The 16,283-nt window shown below is 53.7% G+C and overlaps 1 protein-coding gene across 2 annotated transcripts in view; it reads right to left on the bottom strand.

Moving 5' to 3' along the window:
* Positions 1-2,701: 2,701 nt before the first annotated feature.
* Positions 2,702-16,283, bottom strand: part of Jph3 (junctophilin 3) — a 51,393-nt gene continuing 37,811 nt past the window's right edge. The window contains exons 3-5 of one of the 2 annotated variants that reach the window (XM_050165125.1): positions 11,892-12,016; positions 8,496-9,379; positions 2,702-4,095 (exon numbers count right to left, since the gene is read on the bottom strand). In XM_050165125.1, coding sequence (XP_050021082.1) covers positions 4,015-4,095; positions 8,496-9,379; positions 11,892-12,016 — 1,090 coding nt within the window. In that variant the 3' untranslated portion in view covers positions 2,702-4,014. Of the gene's footprint in view, positions 4,096-7,989; positions 9,380-11,891; positions 12,017-16,283 lie in introns of those variants that run through there. The other variant, XM_050165124.1, reaches the window with a different exon arrangement.

Raw genomic sequence — 16,283 nt, 5'->3', positions numbered from 1 at the left:
GGTAGCAAATCAGTATCCAGATAATGAAACAGAAATAAGAAGATGTCAAGGCTAGAAGAAGCCTTCCTGCTAGAGCAACCAGTTCTGGTCAAAAGTTACAGTCTTGCAGGTAGAACCCCTTTCTGATATGCTGTAGGAAAGAGACATGGGTTTCCAGGGAGGGACAGCTGGTCCTTTATATGAAGGAACATTAGGTCAGTGTGCCGTCTGTCACTCAGATCCGTGTGCCAATGAACTGAGTCCTGCTGCTGTCATGGGTCGGTTGGCACCATAGAGCAAAGCGCTCCCCAAGGGACTGTCCTGTTTCTCCAGAGCACTCAGCATTTGGTCACGCGGTCTGACCCAGTGTTCTGATCCAGTCGTGTCTTGTGGAAACCTGGGTAGCTGTCGGCACAGGCACAGTGGCAGGCGTTTGCCAGCCATTGGGTCTCATGGTTGGAGGAAGGAGTGATGCTGTATGCACCTGGTGCCACCCTGTGCCCCGAGTCTTCAGCCTCTACTCAGTGTCTGCCCACCCACCCTAGATAGTAGTGGACTCAGAATGGCCTGTGGTGGGAGGAAGAGAACAGAGCCCTTTGATGGGCAGAATTGAACTGTGTACCCCACAGACTGTGCTTGTTTCTGTTTCTGCACAGTTCAGGGGAGGCTGCAACATGAAAGCTACTATGTATGCCTTTAGAACATGATTCTCAAGAGCCTCAGAAGGCACCCATAGAGAGCTCTGGTGCTGGGAAGACCTTCACCAAAGTTGAGTCAGGGTCACCAAGGTAGACAGAAAGCCACATGCTAGCAGGCACTGTCAATAGGGAAGGGGACCAGCTGACCTCAGTGAGACAGCACTGCTAAGGGCTCACAATCCCTTCTTTGTCTGTATGCTAACTCACTGTTATGGTGAAGTAAAGATGCAGAGCCTCTGGCTGTCCATTGCTCGCAAAGCATGGAGACACGTTGGACTCTAGGAGGTACTTTGTGCTGAGCTTCCAGAACCGGAAGCTGCAACAGTGGGAGGAGAAGAGCGGGAAGTAAAACTGAGCTTAAGCTGGAAGAGAGCAGAACGTCCCACATTGTCTTGAGGACGGTTATAGGGGACAAAACAAACAGCTAAGAGACCCTTGGAGCAGGGCAGGCGCAGATGTACGACAGGGCCTGTCTGATGTCGGTGGAAGGGTTCCTGCCTAGAACTGCCCAGCTATTCAAGGGCTGTAGAGGGCTGTGCGGGGCAACCAAGAGTCACCCCAGAACCTCTCGACTCCCTGAATGTTCATCTCTGATGCTCACTCTGTGGGCTCCAAGTAATTTAAATGTCTTCAGTCTCTCTGAGGGTGGCCCTGTGTTCTGTCTAAACTGGACCTGTTTGGCCAGTGAGCAGGAAGAAACTGGAACTGGGATGTGTGGCTGTGCTCTGCTTACCCCGGGTACCGACCTGACCATAGGTAGCCATGGCTGTGGTTCCTGGGAGAGGTGTGCATGGGGAGGAGCCTGGTGTTGGGTGTTTGTCAGTAGTTGGGCTCAAAGCAGAAACTCATAGAAATCAGTCTGCTCTCTGTGCTCCCTGAGATCCTGTGTGTGACTCTTGCATTGTGGGTGCTGTGTGGGATTTCTGATCATCACCATCATGACTGGTTATCCTGGGCTCTGTGCTGTTGCCTGGTCTGTGACATTAAGGCTCCTAGAACTTGGTATTGTGATGCCTAGACACATCCATGCACCCTGTATGTGCCAGCATGAGCCTTCAGTGTGCAGGACTCAATGCTCCCCAGCCATATAGCCTTACTACAGGCACCAAGGACCTTGGGTGTCTTCTGCCTCCTTCAGGAAGGATTTCTCATCATTCTGGAAGGAAGTGTGCTTGTCTTCTGAGACTGAGCTGGATCTTAGTTAAAACCCATCACATGCTGTGTACCCTGGGAGCCAGAGCGACATGCTGTTCTGTCCCCACCAGCCACCATCCTCTTGCTTAGCATGCTGCATCCACTCTGCCTTCAGGGAGGAGGTGGGCTCTGCACAGAGGGGAGAACAGTAGCCTTAGGTGTCTCCTTCACTGCAGGGCAGCTTGCTAGAGCCCCCAGGACCCAGTGTGCATCTCGGGCTCCATCACCTCTGCCTAGAATCCACCAGGACTAGAGAATTGACTTTGCTGCATGTGCTGCAGGCTGCCAGAGGAGTGCCAGGCTGTGGATTTGCTTCTGTGGTAACATTAGTCACAGCGGATGCGTGGATGAGTGCTGTGCCCTGGGAGAGCCTCTTAGGCATGTGCGGGCTGTGCATCTGCCAGGGTGACGTGAGTGACCATGCCACCTTCATGAGTCGGCACCCCTCTGGGTCGTGCGGCTCCTGGGATGCACACTGAGCCCCTCACCTCAGCAGACAGAATTACGATTCACATAGTCCAGTAGGGACTGCTCTCGTGGCTGCAAAGAGCAGGAATCTTTATTTGGTTCACGCCAGATCTGCAGCAACCTCTTGATATTAAAAAAAGTGAATGGAAAAGTAAGCTGTACAAAAAGATGGAACCCTTTAGAAACACAAGAAATGCATCAGGGCACCTGCTGAGCTTCCCCACCTCGACCCCTGACCCCTGATCCACACCAGCCTGGAAGAAGGGACAGGCAGTGGCTAGGGAACAGGGTGGATAACGGAAACAATAAAGCTGAGTGTCGCTGGAACATGCTCTAATCTGTAGTTTATTTCTGGTTAAAAATATAGCAATCCAGTGCACTGTAGTAAAGAAATCTGCTCGAAAGGTAGCAGAGAACAGCTGAACACGAGCAAAGCAAGGCAGAGTCCATAAGACAGACGGGCTGCACCCAAGAAGACTGACGGAGCCGCGGGTACCAGTCGAGCTGGCATCCCTTGTTCGTTTGTTTGGATGAGGGAACAACCCTGGTAGAGAAGGCAGAGACATGAGGAACCTGTTGTTTGACTGAAACAAGTTACATTGTACATCCGGGAGTGCTGGGTATGCAACAGTCTCCAGGACATTCAAGCCACTGGCTTCAACCACATTCCTGTCCCGGGACCAGACTCGCTCTGGAGTAGCACTGAGGCATCTGGAGGGAATATGCATATCTGTCAGGGTAGTCGAGGCAGGCACAGTGCAAAGATGTGAGACCCCGTGGAGGTCAGTGAGAGGTGACGTCCTCCATGGGGCGTCACTGCCAGGGACACGGAAGCCTGAATATACATCCTGCATACTAGGTGCAAAACGCCACATGCTCAGCCCAGGCGTGCTGTCAGGCTGTCCGGGGCATGTGGGCCACAGCCCCTTGGCATCAGGGCTTAGATGTGCCTGGCGAGATCGGGGTTAGCCCTGGACGTCTGCAGCATGGCCTCCCTGGGTCTGGAGGGAGGATGGCTGGACAGGGCCAACAATGAGTGAGCAGAGGACAGCAGGGGAACAGACTTTGCTGTAAGACTCAGTGTGGGGAGGCAGCCTCCTTAGGAGGGCCGTGGGGCAGTGCCGAGAAGAGGGATCATGGTTTGTTGTGGGAAGAAGAGCAGGGGCTTCCCTCTCCCTCCACAGGAACGCAGCACAGACTCCATGGAGACAGGCCAGGACTCCCTGTCCCTGTCCCTGGGCCCGGGCCCACACTCCCAGCAGCTACTCCAGAGAGGAGGGCAGAGCCACTGGCTTTCCATAGCTGCGCTACCTTGCTGCCCTCCCCCTCCCCCGGCTAGACGGGCACCCTGGTGAAGGCGCCCCCTCTCACACCTTCCACACCCGGCAGGAAACACGAAGAAGATCCCCGAACCCTTTCACACCACACTGGAGGGATGGCATGCCGGCCTCCTCCTGCCATGCCACACAGCATCGTGTTATACAAGCAAAGAATTTTGGCTAAAATCCAAAAAACATTACCCAGAAAAAAAGGCATACTGTGAGTGATACCCAGTCATGTTGTTCTTCCGTGGAAAGACAGGAGTCATGGGGCTGTCTGAGTCAAGATTCCCCTTTCTGTTTTGCTTTTAACGTTCCTTTTGTACATCATTGCTTCCGTGGTCACAACAATCTCGTCAGATGAAAAAGTTGATAAACAAAATGGCGACACCAATGTTGAGCAGGATCACCATGACGACCAAGATGGGAGCTGAGCCCTGGAACAGAGAAGACAGGTGAGAGCGATGCCAACGCAGGGCCTCCTTCCACACTGGTGCCTAAATGGGAGTAGCCCACAGCTGTGGTCGAGAAGGCTTCCCCTCCTGCAGGGTTGCTTTACTGGTACCCTTGCTGTTTACACTGATCTTTCTTGTGAACCTGGCAGGAAGCTCTCCAAGGGGTCACCTGGAATCTTCACCTGCTCTTCACCTATAGTACCTAGTTTCCCCCAGCACTTCCTGAAGCTCTTAGCTCCACCTTGCTCACTGTCACCCCCATCACGCTGCCTGCTCCTGCACCTCGCCTCCACAGGCCCAGCCTAGAGGAGGCTTTGCCTCTGCCCTGGACAGTCAGCAGTTGAGAGAGAAGCGCATTAGCCAGCACTACAGAAGTCTCAGCCAGGCCTGCTTGTGCGAGGCCAGCACAGCTGGCCCCACCCTCCAGCTCTGCAGTTCATCCTCTTGAGCAGGCCGGTAGGTACCCAGCCTGCTGACCACACATGCACCTTCTAGCTCACATCCCAGACCCACGAGACTCCACACGAAAGGGGTATGCTCCTTGCCTGCCAGAGACATTGGCTTATAATAGACCAAGGAGTTTGCTCAACTAGACGGTAGGCTTCAGGGCGCTTTCCACCTTATTTTTTGCTGGACAGTTAGAGTGAACTCAATCTTGAGTCTCCTGGCTCAGCCTTTTGAATGCTGGGGTTATTGGTGTATGCCATATGGCTGGCCAAGTAGAAGGTTTCTTAAATACATATGTTTGACTTGGTGATGCTAATGATTACATTAGACAAGTGCTTTACTACTGAACTACCTCAAAAAAAAAAAAAAAAAAAAAAAAAAGCAAAAAGCAAGGGCTTTTAAATTTTTCCCTGGGGAGCCAGGCAAAGGTAATGCACGCCTTTAACCCCAGCACAGAGGCAGAGGTAGGCGGATCTCTGAGTTCTAGGCCAGCATGGTCCACAGTGTGAATTCCAGGACAGGCTCCAAAGCTAGACAGAGAAACTGTCTCAAAAAAAAAAAAAAATCCAAGTATTTGGTAGTGGCATTTCATTTGTATTTTAATAAATAAAGCTTGCTCGAGAATCAGAGAGTAAAGTAGCCATACTGGCCAGGCTTACAGACCAGGCCACAGTGACACACACCTTTAATCCCTGTAGCCCCAGTAGCTTGCCATAGAAACCAGGTGGTAGTGGTGCATGTTCTTAATCCTAGAACAAGAGAGGATTATAAAACGGGAGGAGACAGCTCTCACAGTCTCATTCTGAGATTCCTGGAGGCAGGATTGCCATTTCGGACTGAGGTCAAGGTAAGAGCCAGTGACTGGCTGTTTTACTTTTTTGGCTTTCAGGTTGAACCCCAATTTCTGTCTCTGGGTTTTTATTAATCATGTAACAATAGTCAGTCCTGCCTGAGTTCAGTGCCCAGCAACCCAGCCCATTGTCCTGTTACCACCTTGCTGAAGACTGGATGGAGAGACCCAGGCGCTGCGTGGCAGGAGGGGACAAGAAGGCTTGCCTGGCCTGCAGGGCCTTGTTTTTACTAGGGTAGAGTCACCTTTGAACGCTAGTGTTTTTATGACAAGGACTTACATGACATCTTGGCTGAGCCAGCCTTGCAAGGAAGTGGGAAAGGCCTTAACATTAGAGTCGGCCAAGGGTAGGTCCTGCCCCGATGCCAGCCCACTGCTCCACATCCTTCTGGGATGTTTAGTCGAGCCCCAGGCCCATAGGTGTGTCACAGGGCAGAGGTGAAGGATAGCTTTGGGGCCAGGCCATACTCATCAACAAAGTGACTTGACCACTGGGAGTCGTCTGTAGCTGCTCCCAGGAATTAAGTCTAGATCAGGAGACTCGTATTCTGCCCATCACTTCAGAGGAGCGTGAGGCTTCTATGGTCTTGGAAGGTGTAGAGAGGACCACAGAGTTCACCAAGGCCAGGAACTTTATGAGTCAGAGCCCTGGGTCTCTACTACCCATTCGCCACTGCCAGACAACTTGAAGGAAGTGGTGATGCCACCAATCAGAAGACACCTTCCCAGACCAGAACACAGGATGTGCCATACTGTATAGAGCCTTGCACTGGGAGGGGACATCTAGGTCTTGAGATGCCTGACAGCCAACCTCCCAGAGGCCACTCACGGTCACCACTGACACGTCCACCTTCCATCTGCCTTGCCTGACCTCCCTTCAGGCCCATAGGACAGCGTGGCACCTACAGAGACCCTGCCCACTTGCTCAGGATGTTGGGACCACAGAGTGGGGCTGGAGTTCTTTCTTCAATTTCTACCCTGGGAGTGCGGGTGGCCTGGGGCAGTGAGAGAATGTCCCAGGTCACTCACCCCAGCTGGAAGCCCCTGCACTGTAAGCCTCTGGCTGTCCCACCCCACTTAAGGCCAGCCTGTGGCGAGTCCCTATGTTTTGCATATCTAGGGAACTCTGGGTACTTATTTTGGTTGTGCATGTATATGTGCATTGTGTGGATGTTCGCATGTGTGCATGTATGCATGAACATGTATACATGTGTGTATGCATGGGTGAACATGTATTCACATGCATATGGAAGTCAGAGGACAATCCCAGGTTTCTTCAGGAGCCTCCCACCTCATTCTACTTGGACATAGGCACTCCCTGGCCTGGAGATCACCAAGTGGGCTAGCCTGGCTGGCCTCAGAGGATCTGCCTGTCTCTATTGTCTCCAGTGCTGGGGTTACAAAGCATGTGCCACTGTGGCTGATGTTTTAAAAAACATCGTTCCAGGGATCAGACTCATGCCCTTAGGCTCACGCAGCATCTCCCATGCTGGGCTCCCTCTAAAGACAGCCGTATTATGTAGGCCAGGCTGGTGCTCCTCCGTAGCAAGTTCGAGTGCTGTGGTTACGGGTGTGGCTAAAACTTCGCTTTTCCTGTTCAGTGGTGCTGGGGCCTGAACTTAGGCCGTATATACACTGGGCGAATGCACTCTACCATTGAGATATGTTCCCAGCCAGAGACTCCATCTTAAAACACCCAAAAAAGCCGACACAGTGATGTGGGCTAAATATAGAACTACTCCTGAACCTCCCACCCCCTGCCCACTGCTGTGATGCTCCTGAAATAGCCACACATTCCGCATGCGCACAACTGCTCAGACGGCTGTATGCCGGCAGGGTGAGGCCCAAGCTAGTGCTGTGGTCCCAGCAGCAACCAGAGCAGAGGAGAATCTTAGAATCGCAGCGGTGAGAAAGACAGTTAATCGGTGACTTCAAGGAGAATCGAGGGCCACAGAAAACACCTCACATGGGGCAAGTGACTGCTGGGGCTGTCAGATGAAACCACAGCATCCCAGGTCCCTTGAGAGGGACAGCGGCTCCTGCTGCAGCAGCAACACGAACCCTGCAGAGGGTCCCTATGGGTCTCTGTGTGGACCCATACATATACATCCCACAGAGCACTCCTGTGGGGAGCGCCTTTGCAGCCTCTGCACACACAGCCAGATACTCAGAAACCCAGTTTGTCACATAAAGCCCAGGCACCGGAGGGTGGTCATTTGTGTCACAGCAGGTAAATGGGGCCCTGTCTGCTGAGGCTGCTGGTACACAGGGCACCAGGCTTCTGTGTCGCCATCATCCCTCCCATGCCTTCTGTCGTGGAGCCAGTGGTGGGCTTAGCAATCCCAGGAGGCCCCTTAAATGTCCCATCCTCTCTGGCCCAGGGGAGGCTGCTGTTTTCCTTCAAAAGGCCCATCCTAGGGCAGGGAAATAAGGGGGTGTTTGGCCAGGCAAAGAGTTGTTCTTGGGGTCCAATGAAGGGAACTCATTTGGGAGTCTGACCTATATATAACTCATGGGATATGGATAAACCTCCAAAGGTCATGGGGCCCAGGAACCTCAACATTATGGCTTCCTAACAACCTCCTACTGCTTGGGTAAATTCAGGCCTACAGAAGGGGGGATCTGAGGGCCTGGCTTCAGGGCAGGCCTGCAAGGTTCCATCCCACTGTCCCACGTGTAAATCATCTTAGGAGCTGGACCCTAACCAGTTTTGGCATCTGGCACACATGGAATATGCTCAGGGAAGAAAAGATGTCTGGACAGAGCATCCTATTCTAGCCCAGGTCCAGAGAACATGCCACTGACAGCAGCAGGTCTGAACAAGTCAGGGGCAGGATGCCATCCCAGGCAGACCGGTTCCTCTTCAGGAGCTTTCCAGCGTCCACACTGCTTCTAAAGGGTCGATCCCAGGAGGAGCCTTCTCAAAGTAGACGAAAGCAAATGGGACCCCTATGACAGAGTATCTCTGCTACCTGTAGATGCCCACACTAGCTGCACTCCAATCCCTGGACAGGACATGCACACAAAGCAGAGTGACCAGGAGGTGGCCCACTGCCTCTGTCCTGAGAAGGTGGGCAGCACTTACCGTACTGGACTTGAGCTCGTCCCCTGTCTCCTCATCAGACTCCAGTGCAACAGGCAGGGACTTCTGGGGTGGGGAGAAGGTCAAGTCCCAACGCAGCAGACGGGGCTCGGGCCGGTCCCCCAGCCGCAGGCTCTCTAGTTTCTGCACCGTGGGCTCTGCAGAGGAGGCTGGCCTGAGGTTCTCCTTATTTTGGGACTTGGACCTCAGTCTCTGCAGCCCAAAGCCCCGGTCCTCGGAGCGCCGGTCTCCCCCGGCACCCCGACTGTGACGCCGTCTCTGGGAGTGCGTGTCCTGTGGACAGGCGTCCATCCTTAGCAAGGGCTTCATCTCCAGCTTGTAGTTGCTCAGCTGCTCCTCGTCTGGCTCTGACAGTTTGGGGCCCCCAGAACAGGGATTGCCTGCCCGGTGGTGAGAAGTCCACGAGAACGTGGTGGGGGACTCCGTCCGCCGCTCCCGGGGCTTGGGGTTCCCAGGCTGCTTGTGGCCCGAGCCCCGGGTGCGGAAGTCCTCAGTGGGCTGGCCGCTGCGCAGCACACCACTGCGGACACCCCTAGAGGCCCCAGCCTTCTCCTCGCCCCAGCTGTTGCGGGCATAGTCCCCTCCGCGGCCCTCAAGAAGCATCTGGATGTCCCCGCTTCGCTCCTCATCTACGGAGACCTGCCTGGAGAAGTGGGCCATCTTGTTCCTGGAGGCAGGAGCTGGCGGAGGGGTGGCCGTGGGGCTGGCGGGAAAGCTTTGCAGGGGGCTGTCGTCTGGGGTCAGATCAGAAGGGGTAGTGCCCTTGCGGTACAGCTCAGGGCTCTCCTGCTGCAGGGGTGTCCCGGTGGAGAGCACCTCGATGTCATCGCAGGACATCTGGTGCTTTGGCCTCTGGTACTCAAGCCCTTGGGTGGGAGACAAAAGTACATGGGGTTACACAGAGCCCATCGCAGAGAGGCTTTGTGCCAGTGTGGATTGGGTCACCCAGCAAGGACACCTGGCAGGACCTTAGAGCCTGGGCACTTCTTGTCACCAGAGTCCCTTGGCTGGATGGACGTCAGGTACCTGGAAAGTCAGGGCAGGAACCTGCAGGTGGCCCTGTGGCCTTCCTCACAAGGGTGAGGCCGCCTGCCCATTAGACCAGCACCTTAGAGGGAAGCTCATGCCTGGCTGCCAGCGCCACAGAGGTCATTTTCAGTTAAAATTAGCTGCAAAGCATGTGCTGTCCCTGGAAGACCATTACAAAAACCAAGAAGGAACCTGCGGCAGCTGCGACATAATCCTGGTACTTCTCTCCAGCCTGTGTCCTAGGTACATGGATAGGCTTTAGGGATGGGTATCGTGGATTCTGCTCTGATCCATCTTGTACCCCCTTCCATCTCAGTGGCCTCAGGCAGTCTCAGAGGGACTGGTTAGCAGGGTCTTCCCCAAGCAGCCAGCCCAAAGGAAGGTATCCTTCTGCCCCGAAGCACTTTGGTAATGTTTTTAGAACTAAAGGCAGCCATAGCTTGTGAAACAAGACCCCTTGGAAATGTCAGTTCTGCCACTGTCTTCACAAGACCTCAGGCAGTCAGAAGCTTTATCTTTGTAAGAGAAGACAAGAGCTGCTAGCCTTGAGAACCAGGGAAGGGGACTCAGCACCAGTCCCTTCTAGCATGGACCCCACTGGCCGATAATGTATTCTAGGAAATGCCCTGATGTGGACAAGTGGCTCCCAGAAGGGATTTAAGGGGCGCCAGACAGTCACACAAGCCCGGAGAGGTAAGGCCACGGCAGCCTCCCAGGCAGCAGGCGTGGCCAGAGACCACAGCGAGCAACAGCCAGGAAAGGGTCCTGCATCGGCCAAGTCCCACGGTCTGGTCCCATCCCAGTAAGGGGCAGCTGAGGTACTGCGAGTTGAGGCCTCCCTCATAGATGTTTCTCAAGGAGGCTGAACAGAGAGTCAGACAATCTCAGCTGAGGCCTCCCTACAGAAGCAGCACCCTGGACCTGCCAGCTGAGTGCTCCGAGGCCCCCATATACGAGCGTAAAGAGACATCTTGTCCAGCTGGGGCCAAGGCTGACTTCAGTGGGCTTTGCCCAGGCTTCTCAGAGCATCCAGTGGACAAATCCCCTGTACACACAAGCACCCCAGACAGTACTGCCCTCCCGCCAACCAAAGCTCCTTGGAGCAGTACAGTAGGACCCCAGGAAGGAATCAGCAGCATTCAGGGCCGGGGCTGGGGACCCATGGGAATTATTGGCACGCTTGTCCATCTACATATTCTACACGTGGACCACCTGGCGTGGGGGTCAGTCAGGTGCCTAGCAGTCTGAATGTGGGCTTGTGGCCCGCCGACTTAGACAAGAGCCACCTCAGTCTCAGGTGGCAGGTCCTCCACTGGGGACCGTGGCTTTTTCTGACTTTCTCTTGAAGCTAGGAGCAGCTGGGTGAGAAGACTGTGCAGAGCGTTGATGGCTACCTCCCCCTCTACATCAGAAACACCTGAAAGAGGAGGTGGTGGTCACAGCTGGGTACCAGAGTGGATCCTGGGCAGAGCCTCAGACAGAGCGGACAGCAAGACTCATTTGACCTAGCTAGGCCCGGTACCTCTACGTGAGCTTTGACCCTCAGCCTGGACCCAAAGGCCTCTTCATGACTGTGTGAGAACACAGATGGGCATGGCACACCCGAGTCCACAGCCTCCCTCATCTATTCCGACCCTTAGTATACAGGAGCTGGGAGCAGACAGGAGGGACCGTGACCTCAATGTGGCCTTCAGGCTCAGTGGGACCAGAATGCTTCCCAGTGAAGTGGAGAGATGTACCCTAGAGCTGGGTGTTCTGGGGATGGGTGCGCACAACACAAGCCCTGGGGGCAGCTGACTCCCACCCCGGAGGCGCTGCGCCTCCATGTAGTGTTCACACAGCTCCCAAACCGAAGGGGCAGTGACTTCCAAAGGAAGCTCCTACTCAAGATTCTCTAACCTGGAAGCCACCGGCCGTAAGTCAATGTCTTCATTTCATCAAGTGCACATGGAGATGAGATAAAACTCAGCCCGGAGGAGGAGGAGGCAGGAAGATTGCGATGGGCCAGCCTGGGCTACAGAATAAAACCTTGTACTAGAAACAAGCAACAGTTGCTGAATGAGACTAGATTCAGCCCTCCAGCCACCCTTGCTACATACAGTGGGCACAAAGCCACCACTGCAGATGGCTATAGAATCGCACCAGGGACCCAGAAGAGGAGCAGCAGTGTCCACGCTGCTGGGGGCTTGGAGTCAAGACACTGACATCCATGCACACTCGCGTGTTTGCTGAATCGGCTTCAGCAAGGGACATCACAATCAGCCCCCCCCCCCCCCGGTGGCACCAGGAGCCACTGCCCAGGCCTTGCCCCTCAGAGCCACCGGCTCAGGCAGAACTCACCAAACTCACCGTTTTCCCTGTGCTGGAAGGAAGGCGAGAACTCTTTGGCAGTGATCCTGGCGATCCGCGCTTCCTCCTGGGCTTTTTGAGCGGCCGTGAGTGCTGCCTCAGCCTTGGCCCGGGAGTGGGAGGTCCTGGGGGAGACAGGAGGCAAAAGGTGAGCATCGAGCGGCAGCGGCACAGAAGGGACCCTGTGCAGTGATCCGAGGCGTCTACCCTTGGATCCTGTTCATTAAGTCACTCAACAAACATGGCTGGCACCAACCAACCCTTCGTAGGGTGGTTTCCTTTTCATTTTTTATTTTATGTATATGGGTGCCTCTGTGTGTGTGTGTGTTGTGCATGTAGTGCCAACAGAGGCCAGAAGAGGGCACTGGATCCTCTAGGGCTGGACTTGCAGGCACCTGTGAATCGTGGTTGCTGGGAATTGAACCTGGCTCCTCTGCAAAGGGCAGCCAGTGCTCTCACCATCCAGCTACCCCTACATCCTGTTTTTTTTACATGTGTGTATATGTGTGTGTGAGTGTATGCTGCATGTTGGGAGGGCCCCTGGAGGACAGAACAGGGTGTCAGATCCCTGGGGCTGCAGGTGGCTGTGAACTGCTAGACATGGGTGCTGGGAATAGAACTCCGGTCCACTGGAAGGGGCAGGACACATTCTTAAGCACATATTTTTATCAACGAACACGCCACACTGTGGAAAGCTAAGCTGGGCAGCCCCTGTCTCAGGGTGGAAGAGTGAGTCCATGCGACATGAACTGTTCCCTCCTGCTCCAGGGTCCAGGGGTGGGGAAGTTCCTGTTGTGGCAAAGAGGACACAGGACACTGGGGGTGGAGGACCAGGACCTGTATCTACTCCTCCAGCTCTGCTATGTTCTGCTGAGTCCCACAGGGCCACCCTGTCCTTGTAAGAGCAGAGGCTGGAATTCCAAGGCAGAATGGGGAGCTCCTCGTCAGCTCCTCCTTCCTCCTGCATCTGACTCTAGGACTGGAGCAGGCCCAGACCACCTCCCCAACACTGGACACAGTGGTCCCCAGTCCCTGAGATAAAGGTGGCATTCTCCTCACAGGTATCCTGCCTATGGTCCAGGTAACTGCCAGAGCAAGCAATATGAGACAGCGGCTTTCAATCAGAGTTAACTTTCTGCCAGTTCTGGGGCTGTATGTCCAAAGTTAGGATGCTACAGGGGAAGACCCACACAGACGGCACCTTCTGGCTGTGTCCTTGGAAAAAGAGAAGGTATCCTCATGCTTTGTCCTAATGCTGTTCTTGATGGCCCCACCCCAATAATCTCATCTCCCAGAGATGGGCGCCCAGAACAAATGCATGGAAGACAGCGTTTCCTCACGCAGCTCTGGGGGACAATATCTGTTTAGCAGCCGGGCTCCCATGTCTTACACACCGCACCTGTGCCTTGGAGCCTCCAATCTAACTCCTGAGACACTCAAAACGTTTGCAGCTTGATGCTTCATTTTTCAAATGATTGTGTTAGGAGAAAATGTGCCACCCAGATACAGACGTGGAAGGCTAAGCCATGAATACGTGTCCAAGGGAAGCAGGCAACCTGGATGCTAATCCTGCCCATAGGTTCTCCTCTAATGTGACTCCCAAGGCATTACGGCGTCCTGCTCTCTGTCATATACCAAGGAGCCTGTGCAAGGCCAAGAAAACCCACCATGCTAAAATGTAGTGTTAATAAAATTCTATCCCTTTGATTGAAGCACTTTGGTTCCTAGAAGTGGGAAAAAACAATTGTTTCTCAACAGAACCATGACCTCATGTCTCATGGAACAGAAGAAAACTACACCTTCTAGAATATTCCTTGGGTATCTGGTAATTGTCATTGCAACTGAGAAGGACCCACTAATATAATATAGTACAATATAATAACCAACACCTGATTTATTACTGACAATGGATCAGGACAGCTGCTGGCTTCAGGACTCTTCTGCAGAAACTGCCTAGGGACCTTGGAGGACAGCCTATGTCCCCTAGCTAGGGTCCCCTTCTATCTTGTTCTATGATCCCAACTCGTGGCGCTCTGGAATGACCTCCCCAAGAATCTGTGCAACCTTGGAAACTGTCCCAAATTCTCTGCAAGGTTCCCCAGCTCCCACAGAGGGTCTGCAGTGTCCCAGGGCAGAACACAGCCCCGACAGAGCAGCTGCTGAGTTGAGGTGTCCTGGGGAGCAAGGGAGAGTGCCTACCCCCAAGGCCCACAGAAGGCAGCTAGGATACGGGACTCACTCTGCGCAGGTGCAGCTTCTGACAGCTGTAGTTCAGAGCTTGTCGTCCAGTAATGTTGGCACTCACAACACAGCTCCATTCACCCTTCCGGGCTCACAGTGCTCCTCTGGTGATGCTCAGTTTCCTGACATCCCTGTGGGCTGTGATTGGTTCCCACATCCTCACTTAGTAAAACCACCATTAATTCACCAACACCATGTGAATATTTACATATGTATGTCACACATACATAAAAAGAATATACCGTGCCAACCCCAAAATAAAATCAATTGAGATGAGCTCTGGGTAGCGAAGACTCCACCCCACGCGGCAAAGGGTAATTTTAAATAAGACTCGCAGGACCTGGCCCTGAGCGAGTACTCTAGGGGGCAGCAACCTCCAAAGGGGGTTTCCACTGTCTAAATTCATGCCTGTGAGGTCTGTCTGCAGTGTCAGGATAGGATGCTCTCAAGCTGTGAGGGGCTCTCCTGTACCCAACATCACTTGCTGGTCCCTCTGCATGGTTGTACCCACATGTCCTCCGGCATGGGTGCCCTGTGTATGGGCATAGCTGTACCTGCGGCCCTCACCATAGGCTCAGACACTCAGAGAGGAGGTGGCATCTTAACAAGCAAAGCAACTGAGAGGCAGATAATTGTGATCCAGGACTCCTGAATCCGACCTGGATAGAGGAAACCAAGATAGACCAGAAGCCAGGGAGGGTCAGTCATCTGACAGGTAGGGCTGGTGAGGAGCTAGCTGCAGGAAGGGGGTGGGGTGGGGATCGAGGGAAAGCCTTGGGACTGAGGGGCAGCCAGCAGGCGATGCCGGACTCAGGACATTGAAGTAACAATTGTAGGGCTGTGCAAGCTGGTGGCACACTTGCATTCCTATCACACAAAACATGTACAACGCTGAGGCAGGAGGATCACTGGGTTACATGGGTGACTCTCTCTTAGAAAGAAAAAAGGAAGAGTGGATGACCAGGAGACCCAGGCCAACTGAAAGATGCAAACCCTTTGATTCCTCAGCACGTGTTTCAATAAGGCCACTGACCCTCCCCCTAAAGGCATCTTTGGAGCCTATGCTGGGTGCCCAGGACACATAGGTAATCAGTCAGACCACTGACGGGTATGCAGACCACAAAGGAAGCCATCCAGTGTCACGAGTAAAACATGCCTCTTCTCTCCTCTGGCCAGACTCATCATGGATGCTTGAACATTGGAGTCAGACCCTAGGAGGGCCAAGTAGGGAATCACAGAGGGAGTGAGGGGGGGGGGGAAGAGAGAGAGAGAGAGAGAGAGAGAGAGAGAGAGAGAGAGAGAGAGAGGGAGAGAGAGAGAGAGAGAGAGAGAGAGAGAGAGAGAGAGAGAGAGAGAGAGAGAAAGAGAAAGCAGGAGGAAGGGCTCTTATTCTGTAGCTCAGGCTAGCCTCAAATTCATAACCCTCCTACCTCAGTGTTACAACTGCTTGGCTTACACAGGTGTACCGCTATGCTCTGAGACAGAAGGCCTCTGAACTCTGGTCCTCATGATAGAACAGGAAGTGCTCTTAGCCACTGAACCATCTCTGCAACACCTACACCTGGTTTTATGTGGTACGAGAGGCTGAACCCAGGGCTTGGTGTGTGGTAGTTGGGTTGACTGTCTGATGGTGTGCTGGTGTTTGAGCCCAGGGTTTTGTTCAGGTAGGCACACGCTGTATCCTCGCCTTAAACAGGCTCTGCTTTGTGGCAAGGATCTCGTTGGTCTCCAACCTGCAGTCCTGCCTCAGCATCCCCATTGCTGAGACAGAAAGTGTTCACTGCCATGGCCGGCAGTTTGAATTCGGAGCTAGGCTTCACATAGTAAAGAATCGAGCTCTTTGTGCTTCATACACAAGCATTGTGCACACCCGGGGTTCACTTCTGAGTGAGATGTGAGGCAGAGATTTCCATTTTCCTGTGCCCCACATGGAGCCCAAATTGGTCCCGTCAATGAACACCACACACGATCTGCATCAGCTAATGCCACCATTTGAAAGTCACGTCCCCATGGCCTCCTCACTTTCCCTATTAGCACGGCCTCCTGTGGACACCTCCTTGCTGTCTGGAATCCCACCAGTGCCACTGCTGCCGAGATGAGGAAGACCAAGGCTGGCTTCCGAGGTGGGCTTAGAAAACCAACTTTATATAC

The sequence above is a fragment of the Alexandromys fortis genome, unplaced genomic scaffold, assembly GCF_014885135.2.
Source record: "Alexandromys fortis isolate MF-2015 unplaced genomic scaffold, M_Fortis_MF-2015_v1.1 scaffold_165, whole genome shotgun sequence".
Classification (NCBI taxonomy): Eukaryota; Metazoa; Chordata; class Mammalia; order Rodentia; family Cricetidae; genus Alexandromys; species Alexandromys fortis.
This window is presented reverse-complemented; position numbering and strand designations above follow the sequence as displayed.